The sequence below is a fragment of the Castor canadensis genome, chromosome 9, assembly GCF_047511655.1.
Source record: "Castor canadensis chromosome 9, mCasCan1.hap1v2, whole genome shotgun sequence".
In the NCBI taxonomy this organism is placed as follows: Eukaryota; Metazoa; Chordata; class Mammalia; order Rodentia; family Castoridae; genus Castor; species Castor canadensis.
Genome location: NC_133394.1, coordinates 135,829,038 through 135,850,977, shown reverse-complemented (window position 1 = coordinate 135,850,977; position 21,940 = coordinate 135,829,038). Strand labels below are relative to the sequence as shown.

At 47.6% G+C, this 21,940-nt stretch overlaps 1 protein-coding gene across 3 annotated transcripts in view; it reads right to left on the bottom strand.

Annotated features, from left to right (window-relative positions):
• Positions 1 to 21,513, bottom strand: part of Lgi2 (leucine rich repeat LGI family member 2) — a 31,810-nt gene extending 10,297 nt beyond the window's left edge. For 2 of the 3 annotated variants that reach the window (XM_074042517.1, XM_074042516.1), the window contains exons 1-7: positions 21,299 to 21,498; positions 19,395 to 19,466; positions 17,404 to 17,475; positions 15,383 to 15,454; positions 10,583 to 10,654; positions 8,604 to 8,773; positions 2,472 to 2,636 (exon numbers count right to left, since the gene is read on the bottom strand). In XM_074042517.1, coding sequence (XP_073898618.1) covers positions 2,472 to 2,636; positions 8,604 to 8,773; positions 10,583 to 10,654; positions 15,383 to 15,454; positions 17,404 to 17,475; positions 19,395 to 19,466; positions 21,299 to 21,498 — 823 coding nt within the window. Of the gene's footprint in view, positions 1 to 2,471; positions 2,637 to 8,603; positions 8,774 to 10,582; positions 10,655 to 15,382; positions 15,455 to 17,403; positions 17,476 to 19,394; positions 19,467 to 21,298 lie in introns of all 3 variants that reach the window. The other variant, XM_020185543.2, reaches the window with a different exon arrangement.
• Positions 21,514 to 21,940: the final 427 nt, after the last annotated feature.

The window sequence follows — 21,940 nt, the reverse complement described above, 5'->3', positions numbered from 1 at the left end:
CAGGCCTTGCAGAGCACCTATGCTAAAAGCCCAGATCCTTCCCAGTACCAGAGCCCTCCTGTGACCAGCCCATCAGACTTCTCTACTAGTCAACTGCACCTGTCCCCCCGGTTCACTGTGCTCGTGCAAACCAGCCCCCGGATGCCCCTCAGACTGGAAAGATGTGCTCTGCCTCTGGGCCTTTGCACTTGCCATTCCTCTGCTGAATGCACCTCCTCCAACTTTCCACCAAGACCAACCAGATCTTATCCAACCAGCACCTTCTTAATGAGATCTCTGCTCCCTAAAGGATGCTCTCCCTAAAACTTCAGCCCTCCCACATAGTGTTCTTTCCTTAGCTGCTTTCTCTCACCTTAGCACGTTGCTGTCTGATACAGATTTTATACATTAAAATTATTAGTCTCATTCTCCCTCTCCCTAGTCTCCCAATGTAATGGAAACTCAAGGGACAGAGGTTTGGACTTGGCTTGTTTGTGGCTATGTTTCTAGCACCTAGAAGGTGCCTGGCTCAGGGTGAATGCCTGAGACATGTTGAGAAAGAAAGAAGAAAGGGAGGGAGAGAGGAAGGGAGGAAGGAAGGAAGGAAGGAGTGAGTGAGTTGGGGATGTCACCAGCTTCAGTATGCCACAAGAGCAGATCAGAGAAGGTGCTATTCCTTTCTACCAATGTCACTCTGGGACAGAGAGGAGGTGGGGTGTCACAGTAACAGATCCCAGCTCTGTCCCTGAATGCACAGTAAGTGCATGAGCCTTGACCTTGTCACTTGCAAGGTTGTACTTGCTCTGCGCTCAGGCCTCAGAGGCGTAGGACCTCCCAGCATGTCACAGAGAACACAAAGTGTCAAAGCCTGTGCTCTTCACAGGTTGACAGGCCACCTGTCTCTCCAGAGGACTTTTATCCCAGAGGCATTGGAGATCCTCCTACTAGAACAAAGCCCTGCCCTGCAGATGGAGGAGGGGGGACAGAAGCCACCATCTCCCAAGTCTAGGAAAAGAGGAAGCCAAAAGCCACTAGGACATCTAGCTGCTCTTTCCTTTAACACAATCGGCCTTGGGCAGTGCCACCTGCAACACTCTGACTGAGCCTGCACTTCTGGCGGCTGCTCCCAGGACAGAGCTCCACACTGGAAGGCCAGATGGCTATGGTGGCAGCAGCTGCTCCTCCAAGATGGCATCTTCTGAGAGCATCAGCACCGGCAGTAACATTAGGCTCATTGGCCACTCTTCCCCCAGTGGTGAAAAGCCATTCCTGTGCCTCCCAATGTCCCTGCACTTGCTGTGAAGTCACTTGTGCCTGCAGCGTCCTCGGAACCTCCCAGGCCACCACAGGCCATGGACATAGCCCATTCTGACCACCACGGTGAACCACAGCCTTGGGTCAAACAGGTGCCAAGGAGGGAACCCTCCCGCTGGCTAGCACTGCTGTCAGCCACGCTTGGACAACTGAGAAGTCTTTGAAGGGTTACTGCATTTTAATTTCCCCCACTTATTTAAAAAGCAAGTAGATTCTATTTTTAGTATCACTAAGACCCTGGGACCGAGATAGTATTGGAAGAAGAATTAGCTGAATCAAATCCAAGGCCTGGATTTGGGGACCTGTTTCTTCTTACTTTATATGTACTTTTTATTAGTATATTATTGTTGTACTGGGGGTACACTGTGACATTTACAAAAGTGCTTACCATGTGTCTTAAATTCACCCCTTCCACCATTCTCCTTTATCCTCCCTTCCCCAATTCTGGGGACAGTTTCAACAGGTCTTGCTTTTCTGTTTTCATACATGAGTACATATTATTTCCACCATATTCATCCTTCTACACCCTTTCCTTATACTGTCCCCCCTCCTGCTGGTGCCACCCCCAAGACAGGACCTCATTTACGTTTCTGTCCTCCATTTTTGAAAAAAAACACTACATTTCTGTATGTCTAAGATATCTGCACAGAGAGTTTCACTATGACCTTTTTATGTACATATGTACTATAACCTGAATTTTTAAATGAATCAGTGATCACCAAAACCTGGCAAGGGAACACAAGTTGCAACTGTGTGTGTGTGTGTGTGTGTGTGTGTGTGTGTGTGTGTGTGTGTGTTACCATCCTAGTTAACAACCAGCTAAACCAAAGCTAGGGACTGGGGCACATCTCAGGTGGTACAGCATCTGCCCAGCAAGCACAAGGCCCCTCAAATCCCCCCAGTATATGCCAAAAAAAAACCACCCAAGGCTATCACCCCATTTCGCACAGGACTTTTCAGCCCTCCTCAACATGCCTCTCCTCTCCCTTCTCAAAGAGACCCCCAACACTGAAAAGGACCCTGGCTCCCAGATGTTTCTGCTCTGATCATGGGAGGAACACTGGAGTGATCTTGGGGCCCGGGTGACTGTGGTCCCCACCTCCGGCCCAGCTGAGCACCACGCCTCCCCCCTCCCATGTGACAGAGGACAGCCTCCTCTCCTGGCCCTGCGGGTGCACCTGTGATGTTGTCGTAGCTGCGGAAGTTCATCTCAATGTGGTCCCACTCCAGCACCATGCAGTTCTCCATGCTGGGCTGGGCGATGGCCACGAACACGTCATTCTTGGAGTTGAACGTGTCCACTGACACGGACTGGTAGGGCAGAGTCTGATGGACGACAAAATCTGGGAATGGTGTGAAAAAAAGATCATAAAATCGCTTGTGGGAATTCCAGCAGCTGCTGTTATCTTGCATGGGCTCCAGAGGACTGGGGAGAGAGGCTTTTGTTTGTTTGTTTGTTTTTTGCAGTGCTGGGTTTGAAATCTTGCCAGGCAGATGCTCTACCGCTTGAGCCACTCCACCAGTCCTTTGTGTTTTAGTTATTTTTCAGATAGGACCTCATACTTTTGGGGATGGCCTCACAGAGAGATCCTCCTACCTACACTTCTGAAGTAGTCGGGATTACAGTCAGAAATACCACGTCCGCCTTTTTGATGAGATGGGGGGTCTCAATAACTTTTTTCCCAGGCTGGCCTAGAACTATGATCTTCCCAATCTTTACCTCTCAACTAGCCGGAATTACAACCATGTACTACCGCATCAGGCAGGACCTCAATGCTTCAGATACATTTGGTGTCAAAAAGCCAGAGTAGAAAGGAGGTGACAGAAACATTCTAGAAGCTGTCATGCAAATTACTCAATGACAAAGGGGTGCCAGGGTCCAATGAGTTTGGGAAATACTTCTAGCCCTCTTGGAACAGTCCCTGTAGGAAAGAAACCTGCTTACTTTTGTGTGACACGGTGCTTCTCAAACTCACCTGACACAGGGACTCTGATCACCTGTGATTGTGCGCCCTTGGGAAACAGCAGCCTGGAAGAATCGAAGCAAATACTGCAACTGCACTTGGCACAGGGCACACCAGGGGTTTCAAAACCAAGTTTCCTGCCTGCCACCACTAGGGTCAGAGGCTTATGAACCTGAGTGTGCTCCCTGGCCACTGGCAATGGTGCGTGCCAAGAGCTGTGCCTGGATCTGGATAGCATGGCGCAGATTGGCAGGCGGGTGAGGACACCTCAGGGCTGCCAGGCATCTCGGCCCGCATGTCCTCACGGGTGTGCTGAGTCTATGCAACTCAGCCCATGGCTCCCCTGAGCTACAACTGACTCACTGAGATAAATCTGGGAAGGACAGACGTGCCAAGGCACAGGGTGAGCAAGGATCGAGGGTGTGTGGGGTAGCAGGCGAATCTAGAGAAGGAAGAATCTGTACTTAAAAACACGCTCATAAAGCTTAAGGAATAAGGTTGGGTTTTGGCCAGAGATGCTTTGAGGTGCGCTGCTCTGTGGTAATGAAAGTCCCCACGTGTCTGGCTAAGGACAATCACTGCACCAGGAAATCTGGCTTTGCCCAGCTTTTCTCATCTCATCCTTACCCATCCCCACTCAAATACCAGGTATTCCTCAAGGCCCTCCCTGGCCCATCCAGTCCATGAAAGCCGTGGGCTCATCCCGAGGCCCTGCTGTTTACATCTTATTCACTATGACTCCGGAGTCCAATTTAGAGCTATCTTAGAGCCTTGAGTCATTTTATAGAGCCCAGAGAGGGTGACACCTGGCCATGGCCACACAGCCAGTGGGGTACACTTCCCAGATGAAGGACATCTTGAACCTGGGTCCACAGCATCTCCCAGACTCCCATAGCTCAAGCCTATGGCAACCACTGAAAAAATAACTGCTGGTTGAGAAGTCTCATCAAAGATGTCCTGTGAGACAGGTACCAGGGGGGCCTCGGTAGTGAATAAGGGATGGGGATGAAGCAGCAGAGGCAGAGTTGAGGCAGGAAGTGGGGGGAGGGGCAGAAAGGACAGATAGGGGGTGCTGCTCACCTTTCCAGGTCTCAGTTCACTGTCACAAAGTGGGGGATGGACATTGATCTCCGCAGCTTGGTGGCAGGGGCAGAATGAAATGAAATGAAATGATAGGCGTGTGAATGAAAACGCCTATCTCAGGGCTTTGTACATTAATAAACATTGACTTTGGTCCAAGGAAAGAAAGTCCCCTCTTCTGTCCCAGCCCAGCTTTGGTGGAGTATGCATTTAATGGCATCTAAGATAAGACCCTGGAGCTGGACTACCACCTCTGGCTGAGTGACCTTGGGCAAACAGCCTCTCCTAAAGCGTCCCCATCGTGAATCCTCAAAGAGCTGCTCCTCGCCCACGGCAGGGCACAGCAGGTGCTTCAGAAACTTTCGTCCTGCTGAGTGGGCATGGTCTGCTCTTGCCCCAGATCCACTCTGAAGACTGTGGGGCTGGCAAGGTGCTGAAGGATGCCTCCGAGGCAGGGAGGGAGGAGGGGAGCCAGCAGGGAGCTGCCTCTGCAGCCAGTCAGGTGGCAGATGACCAAGGGATGGTGGAAAGACAGTGGCTCTAGAGGACAGGGTATCTCCCACACCCCAGCAAAGAGCAAGGCATCCTGAGAAGAGCTGAACTTTGAGGTGAGGCAAAGCAGCTTCAGTCCTCACCCTGCCATTGCCAGCTGTGACCTGAGGCAGGAAGAGGAGCCTAGGTTCTGAGGCTGGCCATAGAGTTGACAGCCCAGCGCCCAGCCTTGCAAATTGTGCCACGGTTTGACACATGGAGCAATGACCACACTGTGGGGCCTGATGGAGACTCAGAGGCTCCAGCCCCAGCCTGGACCCACCCCAGATGTAACAGTGTTGCTCGGGTAGGAACCAAGACAAGGGAAAGGTGGCTCATTCCTCCCATTGGCACTGGCAGCGCCAACGCAGAAGCCAGAAGGTGCTGATTGACTGGGGCTCCACTGCTGTGTTCACGGGCAGAGAATGAGGGAGAAGGACACAGAGTGCTGCCCTTCTGTCTACAAGGACTCAAAATGCAGCTACACTTTTAACTACAGCAGAGATGGCTGTGAACTCAATCTCCATCTTGGGTCATTCCTGTCTACAACAGTTTCTATCCACCCTCCCTCCCATTGCTCTTGGTTCTCTTTAGTCCCTCAACCGAGTTCTTAATTCTCAGACCCTAAGAGCATTTGCTTTAAGTGGAAGCTGTTTAAAATACAGACCAAATGTTTCTGTTTTTACTGAGGAGTCGCAAGATGAAGAAGAGTCAGCCTTCCATGGCCCTTTTCATTTTTTTTTCCAAACAGTGGTTCATACCATTTTCTATACACTGACTACCTGGCATCACACAGACTGTTAAATCACTTGAATGACAAATCTAATTCTTAATGGAGTCACTGCTCCCCAGCCCCACCATAAAAAGAGAGGAAGAAGGAAGAAGGGAAAAAGAGAAAAGAGAAGAAAATATCCCAAACACACAGACTGATGTGCGTGCCTTTATGCTTTCAGGATAGGGCTGAATTCGCCTTTCCCAAATGGCCAAAGCATGTGGACAGACCTCAAAGAACACACATACTGCTGTGATGTCAATTTACTGGTGTTAAAATATTAATGGTGCTGTCTGCCAGAAGAGACGCCACTTCCATTCACAGAGGATGTCGTGTTCGTGATGTCAGTGGGTCTCTTACAACCGAGGCCTCTTTTCACTGGAATCCACAGATTTTTACATGGCTATTTATAGCACTGGCAGAAAATAAATTATACATGATGCTGAGCCTATGGGGAGAGAAAGCGCACATTGCTGCATTATTTCTCTTCACGTTTTCATCAGCTCCAAAATAGGGAAGCTAACAGGACAATTAGGATACAAAATTCACTCCCTCCAAGGACTTTAGTGAAGTAACCCCCTAACACAGGGAAGCCTAAGAAGGTAACAGGGATTTTGGAGTGGTTAAAAATAGACTGGAAGGGGAGGGTACAGAAGAACCGTGGATAATCTGAACAGCAGAGCAGCCCAGTGGGGGCTGGGTGGTACTAATTACTCCCCTTTGCCCAGGTACGGGATAGTGAGGACACCTTCCTCTCTCTGGGCAAAACAGGGAGAGATCTGCCTGGCAAAATGTGCTCTTTCCTGAAAATCTGAGCCAAGAGAGAAACTGCACCAGGAAAATGTGCTTTTCCCAAACCTTGAGCAAAGAAATAAGCAAGGTTCCCTGAACTCTGCAGTCGGGCTTTCCATCTTCCATCCGCCCTCTCTAATCTCCAGCCCAGTCTCTAACAAGGCTCCAGAGGACAAGACATGGCCTGAGCAGAGGACAGGAACCCAACACTCACAATGCATTGATTTTGTTCTTACCCCACAGAGACTGTATTTGGGAGTGGGTTACACTCTGTTGCAGTTTCTGATGGAAGAAACTGTGAGCTTTCCCAAGAGCTTTGAAGCAACAGAGATAGCAGAGGCATTTCCCTCTTTCCAGAAAGCCTGAGCTTCCAAACCTGAGAAGAAAGTGTGCTGACAAAGACAAACTGCACACAACAGAAGCCCTAACACCTGTCAGGAGGGCCATGCTGCCCTGGGTTTCAGAACCTGGCTACCTCGATTCCAAGCCCTCACCTTTCTGATGAACAATTCCCAATAATGCCTGAATCATTTTTATAGCCATCCAAAGAACCATTGGATCAGAAAGTAAGTTTTCTTGTATAAATGATTCCTTGTGCCCAAGGCCCTCTGTAGCCAAGGTCTGTCCTTTCACACACTAGCAGGATTTTCAAACACTGTGGCATGTTCTGGTATGAAAAGAACAGTGGAAGATGCCAACCTCACCTTACGGTTTAGAGAATGCTCCAGAAAAACTGGAGAAAAGGCAGAGAGCTCTGGTTTAGCACCTAATACCCAATAGTCTCAAATGCTACCTTTTGGTGCAAATGTCATTGACTGTGACCTCTGATTCATTGCACCAGCCCTTAGGTACAATAAATAACCCCACAGTGGCCTCAGCTGGCTGGAGGGCAGTTGCCAATTACACAGCTGAATAAACACCTATTCAATGATAAAACACAAGGACACCTCAGGTTTCCTACAAAAAAAAAAAACCTAGTATTTGTAGGGTCCCTTATCTACAGACAAGGACATCTGGAGATAATTTTCATTTTGTGGGTTTTGTTTGTATTGAGGGTGGTAGCCGGTTCTGGCCTAAATGTAATACTTTGCTCTTGGAATTTTGGAATATTTCAGTTTCTATAATTATATCCCGAGTTCTTGTTCCTCTCACTTCTCCTGACATGCCTTGAGGCTTTATAGATATCAGCTCTCGGCCTAGCTGTTTATTTTCATGAACATCTAAAAGGCAAACTTCACACTATAGCTTGATCCTCTCTCCTTTAAAAATCTGGTTTTAGAAGCTGTAGAAACTGGCCTGAACCTTTCATATGGAGATACTCACCTGCTCCCCACCTGCTGGGACTGCCAGGTGCTGGTATTTCAATTTTATTCTATATATGACTTGAAACCCTGAGACAGTTGCTAGGAAAACAAAGTCCAACCTCCTTCCCATCTCCCCTCCACATGAGTTTTTTTCTTTGACAACTAGCTGCCGACATTCATTTTCTACTTTGCCATTGGTTATAACTTATCTAGCTAGCTCTTCTTCCATGGAGCTATGAAAATAATCTGTAGATTTAAAACTCTGGTATTAAATTTCCAATAAACATCATCTTATCGAATCAAGAGAAGAGAGATGAGAGAACTGTTTTAACCTCTCTGCTCTGGCTTTCCAGGAAACTGGCAGATTTGAAAATGGTCTCATGGCCCAATTCACGAAAGTCTGTATTTTGATCCTTAGTGAGGAAAACAAAAAACCTCAGGGAATTTGAATTTTGTAAGCAATCAGAATTAAAAGTCAGTGCAGTGAACAAAAATCCTTCTAAATTATGGAGATATTTTCCTAATCACATCGTTTCTGTTAGAATGTTAAATGTTCTTTAAGTACTTTTGGTAGAAAACCTCAACATTCACTTTCCCCCACCCCTTGTTGACAGTATAAGAAAACAAAGCAATTTTGCTAAATATCCATGTTTGGGCCAAGTATGGTGATGCACACCTGTGGTTCCAGCTACTTGGGAGGCTGAGGTAGGAGGATCTGAGTGTGAGGCCAGCTGAGCAGGGGAAGTTAGCAGGAGACCCTATCTGAAAACAAACTAAAAAAAAAAAAAGCAAAAGGACTAAGTTCCATCCCCAGTACTAGAAAATAAACGAACAAATGGCCAGCCTTGAGGAGGTAAGTTCTGCTACCTGTAGTTGTGCATCCGTAGTCAAAGCTGGTCACATCATTGAGTTTCTTTTCCTGGTATTCTGGTGGACCAATACACAGCACATCAGAAACAGTGGAATTCGTCATCTTCAGCCATAGGTACAACCACTTGGCTTTGCAGTCACATTCAAATTTGTTACCCCTTAAATCTCTAAAAATCAAAACAAAACACAAAACCGTACACAGAGAAACAGACACATATGACATGTTTTGGCAGTGATCTGAAACACTGTAACTATTAACATCCTGATATATTTGAAATCCCCTAAAAAGTGTAATTTAAAACATACATGTTTGGTTTTTGTACATCCTATTTCTTGTACTTGTCATTGTCTTTATTTAATGTTCCATGGTGCTGAAGCAGGAGGACAGATGAGGAGATGGGGAAATTATATTATTTTAATAAATATTTAAAGGACCGGACTCAGACACTGGAAAAACTGAAAAGCCAGAGCAGCTAGCACCCTCCCGTCTCCTTTTAAATGCTAAGTTACAGGAACAGAGAGACAAAATGGTTACCTGCTTCTGCTTTCTGCTTTGAGATATTAACAAGCTGCAAGGATCCTTCAATGGATAGAGGAAAAGGCTTGTCTGGCAGAAGGAAGTCCTAAAGTTCACCTATTGTTTTGAATGGGTCTAGGTAACACCTCCATACTTCACAATAATAAACAGCACCCATCTTGGGTACTCAGAACCTTTATCTAGTGATTAGCGCTGCTAGACTTTCACTTGATGATGTTATGTTTCCCCACATTACAGCTTAAATATCCCAGGAAAGGATAGCCATTTTTGAGCCCGTTTCCACCCTTGCACTACTAGCAGGAAGTCTTTTCTCCCTTCTCCTTAAATTTCTCTGTACTTTATCCTGTTACACTAAAATAAATCCTTGGTAAACCTTCTACCTTGTGAGACTCCTTGTTGTGAGACACTTTGAAATGTTTTACATCTATGGATTTCAAGGACCTGTAGTTTTGCATGAAAACTGGGAAGCTGTGGGAGCCTCCTCATCTGCCTCCACCCCCAGCATAAATTGGCGAACCAGCCAGGAGTTGACCATCACAAGGTATGGAAAGCGTTTAGCTTTGGAACTTTTCTCTCTAAATCTGTCTCAGTCATGGTGGAGGTTTTTTCATGTCTCCTACTGTCTCCTCTCATGGACTGGCCACCTGAGCCTGAGTGAGGACAACAGAAGCAAAGATGGATGAGGAGGAAGAGGAAGGGAGAGAGAGAAGTTCTACTCAAGTCCCACTGTCAGTTTTCTCAGCCTCCCAAGTGACACAGAATCCCAGGGTTAAAAACACAAAATCAATTGGGAATTTAAACGGCATGTGGCTGCAGACTGGAACTGCTTCTCTCCTGGATGTTTTTCCACCTAATTCTAAGTCTCTAAGTCTGCCAAAACACTCTAACTGTTTTCTCCATTAAGTCTTTTGAGATGGGTTGTTTTCCCATTGCAGACATGTCAAGAAACTGCATAACACAGAGAAAGCTCTCAAAGATGACATTTCTCCCAACCCTCTTGAAATTGTCCCCATGCCATGGTGGAAATGGGAAGGGACAATAGTTGATGAACACCAGCCAACACAGGTTCTCAAAAACAAAAACAGAACTTCATAAGAAGGCAGTATTCCCAAACACAGTTGAAATTTTTAAGGGCTTGTCAATCTATATCCAGCTAGACATGCCAGTAGATGATAACAGACATAAGTGCACCATTTCAGAGTATGGCAACCTCCAATACAGACAGCCTAATTTATCGTTGGCCTCCTGGCACTAAATGTCATCAAACGGCACAGTCCACCACAACACAGCCTGTGTGCTGCTTCCCCATGTGCACTGTTCTGCTATTGATTTTTAGCTATGACATAAAAGAAATATAGCAAAGAATCAAAGGGGATTGAAATATATGATTAACTGGGGCCCCATGACAAGGACATGCAAACTTCATGTCATTACTTACAGCTCAATCAGAGAGTCCAGGTCACTGAAGACGTCCCTTGGCAGGGCTTTAATGTGATTATTGGCCAAAGAACTAGAAAGAAAGAGTCACACTTTAATGTATTATTATCTTCATGCCTGGTCACTGTGAAGTCCCCTTGAACTCTGCTAATGGCTGAGTTTAACCAGTTTAATCAGAGCTCTGAATCTCCTTATTACAGCAGAGTTCAGTTCCTGGCTTTGATTACCCATACTGCCAGACATAAGTTTAGTTAGACAAAGAAAACACAAATACTGGATTATCACGTAGCTTCTTTTGTTTTTAAAATGGCTATTAAGTTCTTTGTGTGTCCACTTATTAAACTGCAGATGGCTTTCTAGGCTTCCTGGAATCAAAGCCAAAGTCCCTTTGATGGTGGGCAAGACCCTTCACACTCTAGATTCTGCCACTTGTGCGTGACTGAGAGGCTGCATAGCCCACTGCACAGATCCAGCCACACCCACCTCCTCACTATCCTTCAGAAGGGTCTCAATGCCTTGCACCTGCTCCCCTCCCTGGAGCCCACGATAGCCCATGGCTCACTCCATCACCAACATTAGGTCCATCTGTGCTCACCCATCACCACCTTCCTGACCTCTGCATCCCAACCTCTTTCCTGAATTTTAATTATCTGTTTGTGTATAAGCTGTGTGTCCTCCCTATTCATAAATAGTATGAGAACAGAGATTACTGTCTGTCCATGGCTGTATCCCCAGTCAGTGCTGGTACACAGCAAGTTCTCAGTAAATCTTTGTGGAACAAATGAATTCAGCACCAAAGTGAAAGTCATGGCAGCAGATGTACAGTCTTGTCCCAGGGTGTTCCCTGATGGTCCAGCTAAGTGATTTCTCTCACTTGTGACTCTGACTCCATGAATACTATCTAGAGAAAGACACTCGGTCCCAACCCCTAAGACAATACAATAAGATCTCAATGAGCCAGCATGTTTAGGGAATGACAGTTAGGATCAATCTCATTTTTTCATCAACAAGGGTGGATGGGAAACAGTTCTGAGTGTTTGCTCTTCCTGCTGACAGTCTTTACAAGATGCTAACCCACTCTCCACCTCCAGGAAGCCGACCAGCATCTTCCTGATGATTCAGGATTCTGCAGTGCCATGTCATCTCCTGCTGAGGATGGATGTCCATGGAACAGGGATGTAGTAGGAAGATGCTGGGTATTGAAAAAATGTACCTCAAGTCTGTGATTCCCCCAGGTACCACGCACCAATATGAGTCAGCCAATAAACTGATGTCTACTTGCTCTTTCTATTCGGATGAGCACAAATGGAAAAAATGTGTAAGTGATAAACACAGAAGTGATTCAGCACCAACCTCTTTAAAATAAATATGAATTTAGTCATTCCTAGTTTCTTCATGCACAATCCCAGAAAGACCATTAGAGAAATGGGTATTCTTCCTCATAGTCAGTCAGCTGGGTATGATAAAACCTGAGCTCACTTTTAATCCAAATATTCCCACTTCACAATACCTCCTGAACGTGGGGAGACTGATAGTTTCAGAATGAAAATGACAATGGATTAAAATACGCTTTCATGTACTATTCTACATTTTTTCCTAAATGATTTATTCATTCCTTTTTTAATGTGTTGGGGAAAGAGGCCAAATATCTAATCAGACTAAACATACTCCAGGAGTACATTTTGGAAATTTTAGAAAGGGCTATTAGTTTCCATTTTTTTTTTCCTGATTGATGGTGGCTTTTTTTTAATACTTTGCAAGTACAAAAAGGTTTAGCTAATTAAAGGTTAATTATTTAGCTAAAAATTTGAGCTAACTGAATGATTACTGAAATGGTAAGAATACTTGGGATGGCTGGAGCCTAAAAGCAGAGTGGTTAGCAGTCATCTCAAGCTTACAATTTAGGTTTTGGAAAGCAGCATCAATTAGATGGGTTATCTGCCCCTTGCACTAGGTGCTTAACATCTTCTACCTCATTCTGGCCATAAATTCATGGCACTTAACTTCATTTCTAAAACTACTTAACAGCTCCCTGTCCCTTGGGCTTTATACGACCGCTAGAAAACAAATGCCCTAGATTTCAGTTACAGGTTGGCAGGGTTCCTTCAATGCTCTGCCACCGATCTACATTTCTTTACGATGAATATGAGTCTGTAGGTGTTGGAAAGGTTCACAAAGATACAAGTCAGACACGAGATTTAAACAAGCAAATTCCAGGTTGGGATAGTACTGAACTTGAGTGCTGAGGTTTTCTCTTTATTAGAAGTTTAATCAAAGAGGGAGAGGGGGATGGGTTCATTCTTTAAATGCTGTAATAAATGCTTTGATTATTAAACTCATCGTCAGCCTAGAGGAGCCAACTTTGAAAGTTGCTGACTTTCCTGGAAATAGAGCACACATGGAAAACTCAGCTTAGGAAGGAGCTCATTGGCTACCAGGGAACCAGAGCAGATCCTGCTGTCTCAGCCCAAGGTGGACACTGGGAGGCCTCTAGGACCCTGCCCTGATGGAGCACTCCACACCACTGGGATATAAAACTAACACCCCTGAAACAAGATCAAGCCATGTGGCGGGTATAGCCGGTCAAGTGCTGATGGAAGGGGGCACAGGGGACATCGGGAATGATTTATGGGGACATGGACCCTGCTCTGGACTCTGAAGGAAATGGTAGATTCTAGCGGACCAAGGGCGGGAGAAGCAGCATCCCAAGCCAGGAAGGGGATGTGAGGAAAAGCCCAGCAATGAGATAAGTTGGGTGTGCAGAGTTGGAGGTTACTATGGACCTGGGGTTCTGGGGACATTCAGAGCAATGAGGCTGAACTGCTGCGGGGAGGGCTGCACAGGCTTAAAAGCAGAGTGATGACACTCCTGACATAAGCCATGTGATGTCCTCTGATCCCAAATAGAGGATTCCCTGGTTCCCTCTGTATTTACGCTCTCCACGTGTCACTAAGAGGGGTGCATCTCACACACATGTGCTCGTGATGACACATGAAATAACAAATGCACAAGCATGCACACACAAACACACTTATGCACACACACGTATATTGTCCATGTACCCATAGGCACACGTGCACAATGGTATACAATACACATGCCCAATACATGTTTACACCCTCCTACTGACAGAGGCAGTGCCGCCCATGGGACCGGTGAAAGTTCTCGTCTGAACTTACTCAGGGGCACAGTGTGCTTTGCTTTGGGCTCAAAATGTGCCCAGAGCCTCTGCTCAAAAACAAAGCCCCTCATTCTGACTTCTGGGGACCAGACTTATCTGGCCTCATCTGTTCCTCTGCAGACACCACAGCTGGAGGTTCATTTCATAGACCCCCGTCTGGCCACCCAACTGCCAAAGAATTTACTCTTACTTAGGCCAGCAGACTACAGAGAAAATGGAAGCTCCTTAACGACCATGGGAAGGAAATGCTGCTGTTACTAGTGGGGATGGTGCTGCCACTGATCACACCTTGAGCAGGTGCAGTGGGAAATGGCCAGATGATTTTCAGGCCACCGTGATTAACCTGCTCTGTATAGCAACTCTATGAAGTCAGTATAATCCATCCCCATCTTAGGGATGAGAAAACTGGGGCTCAGAAAAGCTAAGTAACATTATTCAATGATGGCGTAAAGCTTGAACCCAAGTCCATGGGACTCTAAACCCATAATTGCAGCCTCTCTTGGAACATAAGGATTGGCATTGAGGTTGACTGTGAAAGAGGTTGCAGGAAGAAAAGAAACCTGAGCAAGAAAGTCAGCAGGACTCGGACACTCTCCTTCATGGACTGTGCTGGTGTGGATGTCTGGACCTCCCCTGTCACTCCTCATCTCCAGGTTCCAGGCTTCCACTCAGGCAGAGCCTCTACTGGGTGCCATCCACAACCCTGGCTCACTATACCCACTGGCAGACACTTTTGCCAGGTTCAGAGCTTGATGCAAATGGGTATCTTGCTAGGTAACTGTGTCCACACTGTGTAGTCAGGTGCCACCATCCCTGCCCAGCACCCACGTCCAAATTCCTTCAATGTCCCAGGTCTCTTTCTGCAGACAGGATGACTAGGAGATGAGCCAGGCTACCTCAGTGAGTCACAAATGAACTATTGTGCGAATGGAACATGGTTCCTGGCTAATAAACTTACTCCCCCAAGCAATGACTAGTTTTGCATTTTTATAAACACAGGCACAATTTTTTTTTCCAGTTTTATAAATTTGCTAAATATGTGTGTTTGCTTCTTTCCAACATGCCAATTCAAATCAATTTGTTTAATTCTTTTTGTCTCCAGAAAGCTATTAAGGAACCAGAGAGCTTAGCTGAAGCTGAAGATTAATCCAACATAAGAGAAAAAGCGATTTGCATTCAAATGAGAAGAACCACAAAGATGTCTCTATTCTACTTTGTTCTAATTTTGATCCTCCAGGTGACATTCTTCACTGGCTCATTTAGGTCTCAGTTGCCAAATCTGTAAAATAGGGACTCACAGATGATCATAAAAGATAGAGAAAAAGGGTCCCTAGTCACCGGGCCCTGCATCTGGTACCACATTTCCTTCCCACTCCCTCCAGCAGCGCAAGGCCCCCTGGGCTCCTTCACAGGTCCCCACAGAAAGGCAGGCTGATGGAGTGCTCACAACACCCAGGGTGACGACTGCAACACTGCCATTAATGTACAGAAGCCTCTTGGGCCACTGGGTTTCCTTCCAAGAATGTCACAGTGCGGAGGGAAATATTAGAGGAGAGAGAGGCTCCAGGAGGCGACTCTACTCCACACACTGAAGGACTCACGACAGTGTTTATGACTTACAGGTGAGTCAGGTCACGGAGGCCACGAAAGGCATTTCTTGAAATGGTTTCTATCTTGTTGCCTTCGATGAACCTGAGGAGAAAAGCAGCATAATTCAATTCAACTGAATTTCCCCTGCTTTACTATCTCTAAAAACGACACTGGTATGCTTGGGGAGTAAAATCTGAATGCATTCGTGAGTTCTGGAGTCTCCGAAGACTGTTAGCTACACCAAATTCCACAGCTTTTGGCATGTGTACAAAAACTCGTGCACATGAACGTGTCACTCCCCTCCCCCCAGAAGCAGCCTGGTTGTCTGCAAATTCAGAGTTGGTGACATTGGTAAAAAACATCTTGGGGATGAGGGGAAGAAGAACGGACATTCTCCCGTCTGCAAGACTGGAATGCTTCCAGACATTTCCCTGCTCGGATCCTCTTACATTTCCCAGGGCCTGGCTTCATACTTTAGTTAATACCACAGTCCCGAGAGGGAGCCCATTGTTTCACATCTCCGTATTATGGGTTTTGCTGAGGGATACTTCCATGAAGCTTGGCTCCTGGTAACCTTGGGCTTGTGCTGGCCCCCATAGCCCGATCTCTGAGCAAACGATCACAAGGCAGGGAGACTCCCAAGGCCTCTATGCCACTAGGAAGTCACCAGAAGGCTGACAAAGTTGAGTGGGGTCTGACCTTCTCCCTCTGGGCTACAATGGTGTAGGGTTTGCACAAAGATCTTGTGACAACACACTGGCCATGCTGTAAACTCTTTGTGGGCAACATCGCCTGTGACTGCACCGTGACCGTCCCCTGCGGCACAGGAATCTAAGTCATATGTGAGAGGTCTTTGATGAGACTGTCCAAGGTAGAATCTTTGGTGGCATTTTTGCAACACTATTAATGAACCCCTTCTTGCACTGAGCACTTCCTAGTACTAGACTTTAGCATAAACTGATAAACTAACTTCCTCCCTTAATTCTGGACAATAAGATGAACAACCAGCCTGCAAGAGAAAACTCCCAACTTTACTACCTCTGTGGCTATTCACGGGCTTTGGCAGATGCTGGTGGCTTTAGCCTGCAGCTGTGACACTCTTTCCATATCAAGCACATGTCAAAGTACTGGATTATGAGATCATGCAGATTTATGTCTACCCCAGAGAAAGAATTCCTGCAGAGACATCATTCCCTAAGACTCCAAGTCAGCAAGCACTTTCTTCCAGGATGTGTCTACAATTCAATCATCTACCTGTCAACCTCAGATAAGAAGGCAGAGAAAAGTCCTCTGAATGCTAAGTGAAGAAATCCCATCTGATAGCAGGATTAACCTTATTACAAACTTACCAGAGCAAGAATGCACGAACTTAAGTGAAGAAAAAGACATGAAAGTCAGAACAGTCTGAAATTCAGAACCAGGAAAAAGCTCATTTGCTAGGGGAAAAACTGCACATCTGAAGAGGGGAAAATAACTGTGTGTGTGTGCGTGTGTGTGTGTGTGTTGCTGGGGATGGAACTCAGGGTCTTGCACATGCTAGGCAAGCACTATATCGCTGAGCTCCATCCCCACCCCCTCCCACCTTTTTAAGGAGAAAAGAAAATCTAAACCCTCATCACAGATTTCTGCATGAGACCTCTCATCGGGAGACAATGCAAAAGAGAATGAAAAACAAGCACTTTTATCCCCAAATAGGGAAACTTTGTTTAAAAATAAGTGACCCTCAGAACTATTTCTGGCTGATCAGCAAATCCGTGCCTAGTTAGGGAGGTAAAAATATCCAGTGCAATTTCCAGTCATGCTTACTACATGATGAATTAAATGTCAGTCGAGAATGAATGAGCATCTGTGCTTTGTTTCCCACTTGTCTCCAGCCTCCTACTGCCCCAGTGTTCATAAAAGCAAGTAAACCGTCAAAGACCAGGGCGGACAAGAGAATGGGGTTTTCTCCACCCCAGCCCCTCCAGAGAAGCTGTTCCAGCACAGGACACAGTCCTGCAAGTACCCTGGGATAACAGATGCTTAGCAGACAGACCAACTGCAGTACTTACAGGTATTCAAGATGAAAAAGGCCAGCGAATGCATCATCCCGGATCACGGTGAATGAGTTAGAATTCAGCAATCTGCAAATAAGACAGATTTAATGCAGAGATGTAAAGCCGGAGTCACGGGGTAAAGCTGCTTCTGTTTCTTTTGCTCCGTACAGGTCTGTGGGCAGACCTGGCCTCTTCTCAGCCTAAGGACAACCGCTAGGTCCCTAACCAGACTCTCATGGACTACTGATGGAGGCCGTGGGGCAGGGGGTCCTTTTGGCCAAATATTCTGCTAATCTCCAATAATCCACCTCTTTCTTCCCTGCGGGGGTTGGGGAGTCTCAGTAAATAGGAACTGATAGCTGTGATTTGGAAACATTTTGACACTAGGCACAACTAAATAGCCAGCAATTGCAGAATGATGCACAAGCAGTCACAGAATTAGCGAACTAGAAGGATCTAATCCGACTCCATTTTTATAGAAATTCAAGTCCACAGAAGTTAAGTGACTTGACCAAAGTCACACAGCTGGGACAAATAAAAAAAATCCTTTCTATCACATGATACAGCCCCGTGACAAATAATAACTTTCAAAAAGTGTTTGTAAATCGGGCTCTGATGGTTCATGCCTGTAAATGCTAGCTACTTGGGAGGGTGAGATCAGGAGGATCAAAGTTCAAGGCCAGCCCTGGCAAATAGTTATCGAGACCCCCAATATCCAAAATAACCAGAGCAAAATGGCCTGGAGGTGTGGCTCAAGTAGGAGAGCACTCGAGAATCCCTGAGTTCAAATCCCAGTCTCACCAAAAAAAAAAAAAAAAAAGCCCAAAAGATTATGAAAGCTTCAGAAGACTATCACAATAGTTTTCTGAATCACCACTTAAGTCCATTCAGTTAAAGTCTATAGTCTATCTAGAAACCACGTAAGTCTACTTGACAAAAGACACCCACAATTGTGGTGGTGCATGCCTGTAATCAATCTTAGCACCTGGAAGGGAGAGGCAGGATGATCTCAAGGTCAAGGCCAACCTGGGCTACATAGGAAGACCTTATCTCAAAAACAAAAATCAAGACCTAAAATTGTATTCTATTCCTACAATCGCATTGAAATTACATTCTAATATCACTTCAATTTTTGCAGAATTCAGATTTTAACTGAATATAGCAAGTATAATGTAAGCAGGTGGGTGACATGTCAATAACAAAACTGTCACCAGTAAGTGCACTGAGGACGAGTCAGGCATGATCTGTTTTCTTTATATTTTTCTGTAGCTCATTGTCTGTTGTAATTACAATCTCATCTCAAATTTAAGAAATCAATATAACAAAGAGAATGCGCTTTGCACTCGACTGCCTGTCACTCATTTGCTTTTTGAAAAGTGCTTTTTGGACAGTTCTTTTAGTTAGCAAACATTAATCGACCTGGGTTACAGGTCACCATAGTGACCTGGTGGCTCACCAAGAGGAGCTGGAATGAGAACTAGTTGTCAGTGTAGGCTGTGGGCCATGAGCTAGAATCCTGGCTCTGTGATTACTTAACAGGGAAGTTACTTGACTTCCCTGAGCCTCAGTATCCCCATCTGTCAAGTGAGAAAATAAAAATACCCTCCTCAAAGGGATGATATGCTGATAAAATTATGCAAATGACTGACAATGTGCTGCCTGTTTAGGTATTCAGTAAACCAGAAACACTCCTATCTCCAAAATAACATTAAAATTTTTAGATGTAAGTTTCTTCTAAGGTGAGATGTTCAGGAAACAATTTATTGCGGTGAAGTTCAGTGCAATCGCCCCCCCCAATTGGAGCTGGGATCAACAGCAAAGTCCTGGAAGAAAGCATGTACCAAAGTCAGGAAAGGAACTGGAGCGAGGAGCCTCGTCCAGGACACCTCAGGGCAAGCCAACAATTGACTTGGGGAGCAAGATATTGCAGGAATGACTAACACCAAAAATGCAGAGAACACCCTCTGGGAACCCCCCGTTTTGCAGAGAGAGCTTCCCATACTCACAGCAGCTGCAGGGAGGGCAGATGGGAAAACATTCGATCCTTGATTTCTGAAAATGTCCCGTTTACTAGGCTCCTATGGGCGAAAAGAGAGACAAATCAAGGCCCAGGTTTCTTTTAGGAAGCACCAGGCAGGATGGGCAGTGGCTCCATCATCCACCTAACTTAAAACTCTTCTCTGGCGTGAGGCTTCTCACAGCTGCCCAGCATCTTCCCAGGAGGAGGGATGAGAAGAGGCGAGCCATTCTGCAGTGTGCTTGATCAATATGAAAACTAGCCTGGCTAACAGAAACCTGTACTGTCTGCCGGGCTCCTTTCACAGACATTAGCTCAGTCAGTTTAAATCAATCCCCTGGCCTCCTTTGCTTAACAACAGGAGGCCCCTGCTGAAGATGGGTAATTGCTTCACCTCTGCCCAAGATTCTGTTTGTGCCCACACAAAGTCAGTGTTGGCCGATGAAACTCTTGGGTAGAATTAGGCATTCCCCTTGGGAGCACCTCTCTGAAAGACACTCAGCACTTCTGATTAAATGCACCGTGAAAGCCTTGGGGAAAAACTCAGAGAGACACCTGAACTTGACTGTGCAGTGGGAGGCAGTGCCATCTGCCAGATAAAATGGTCAAGAGGCCCAGCTCTGTTTCTGCCCCCAGGTACCCTGCCCTTTCTGGCCACAGCAGGACCTCAGTACTTTATTTCCATTAACATGAAGATCAAGAAGCAGCTGCTGATCTAAGGTTCAAGAAGGGGAATTCTAATTTCTGGAATACTCCATGTCACCTGCCTTGGCAATAGGAAGAATCAAACAGGCTCACTGTTCTCCTGTCCTTATACAAATGCAAACAGGACCCCACCCGCATTCTCTCCACTCTGTCCTAAGGACCCTGTCTTGCCTTGGATAGGAGGCAGGAGAATATCACATACAAGAAAGCACAAGCAACGTCACCCTCAGGACTCCCTCCTGTACAACCAAGTGGGCACCCCAGCATGTAGGCCTGGAATGGGTTCCTCCTAGCAGGAAACATGACCTAGTATAAAGATAGGGCTCAAACAGCCCCTTATGAGAACCTCCTGCATGGCGTGAGCAGCTGTGTGAGGCCAAGTTGAAAGCGACTCTTAGCAGGTGGACAAATAATGAGGAGCTCTTCTGGTCAGTTCCTCCAGGGCTAAAAAAGCAGCAAAGTGACATGAGATGGGGAAAGGGGACATGGAGCCCCCTGGGACTGAGGGGAAGAAGTCAGGCTAACTTCCTGCTTGGAAGTTGGCACTGAGCTGGCCACGGCTTTGTCAAGTCTCTGCGTCCCCCTCCTCCAGGCCACGTGGGGCAGCCATCCACCTCCAGAGGCTGCATGCCTTCACCCAGGCTGGGCTCTTCCCTGCCTGCAGTGTGGAGAGGTCGGGAGGAGGCCACCGTGCCAACCTCGCTCCACAGCTGAGGCCGGGAATGAAGCCTCACCCTTGCCCAGTTTGCACTGAAGTCAGTCACGCTCAGCCACTCCTACACATGCCGTGTTCACCCACCCGCACCCCGCCACACACACCGAGCCTCTCAAACTTTAACGATCCCCGGCGCCCAATGCGGACTGTGGGGCTCCAGTGCAGAGACCCTGCCTCCCTGTGGGCCCGGAGTCTGCACCGGCACCAGCTCCCCCAGGTGGGACTGATGCAGGTGACCCGCGGGCCACACTGAGAAACACTGTCACGGGGACCTGTCTGGGGCTAGGGGTCCCTCCATCCTCCGGGGGGAGGCCGAGACTCCACCCTCGTCCCGTAACGCGCCCCCTCACCCCAACGCAAAGAAAGGGAGCAGAGAGCAGGGTCAGGTGGCGCTGCCCCAGCGCCAGAGGCAACTCCCTGGCGGCGGCTAGCGCAGGGCGGGGTGGGGCGGGGGCCGGAGGGGTCCCACTCACAGGGAGCTGATGTCGCCCGGCACGATCCTGGGCACCCACGAGGAACCCACGCAGATGATGGACTCCTTGGTACAGCTGCAAGTGGCGGGGCAGCGCGCCAGCCGCCTCACCTGCGCGCTCCGCGGGATCAGGCACGCGGCGCTCAGCAGCAGCAGCCCCAGCCCCAACCCCAGCGCCCCGCCGCCGCCCCGCAGCGCCATGCCGGCTCCCCCCGGCCCGGACCCCCGCCGCCACGCCGCGCCCCGCGCTCGGACTCCGAGCCGCTGCAGACGCGGGCGCCGCTCGCTGCTCGGCCGCCGCCGCCGCCGCCGCTGCTGGCGAGGACGCGGGCGCCGCGGGTGTGGGAGGCCGAGCCGCAGCCGAGCAGCATGCTGGCCGCCACCCCCACTCGGCGCCCCCCCACCCGCGCCCGGGTTGCTGGGCGGCCGCCGCCGCTGCGCCCGCCGCACTCGCGCCGGCCTGACATCAGCATTCGCGCCCGCAGCCGGCCCTGGCCAATGAATAATGCATGCGAGGGCCCGCCCCGCCGGGGAGGGGGAGGGCGAAAAGTTGGGTGACCTTGGGGACCGGCCGGCCGGAACCCAGACCCCCTCAGGGGCCGGGCAGAGCCGCCAGGATTAGAAGTCCGCAGCCCTTCCACGG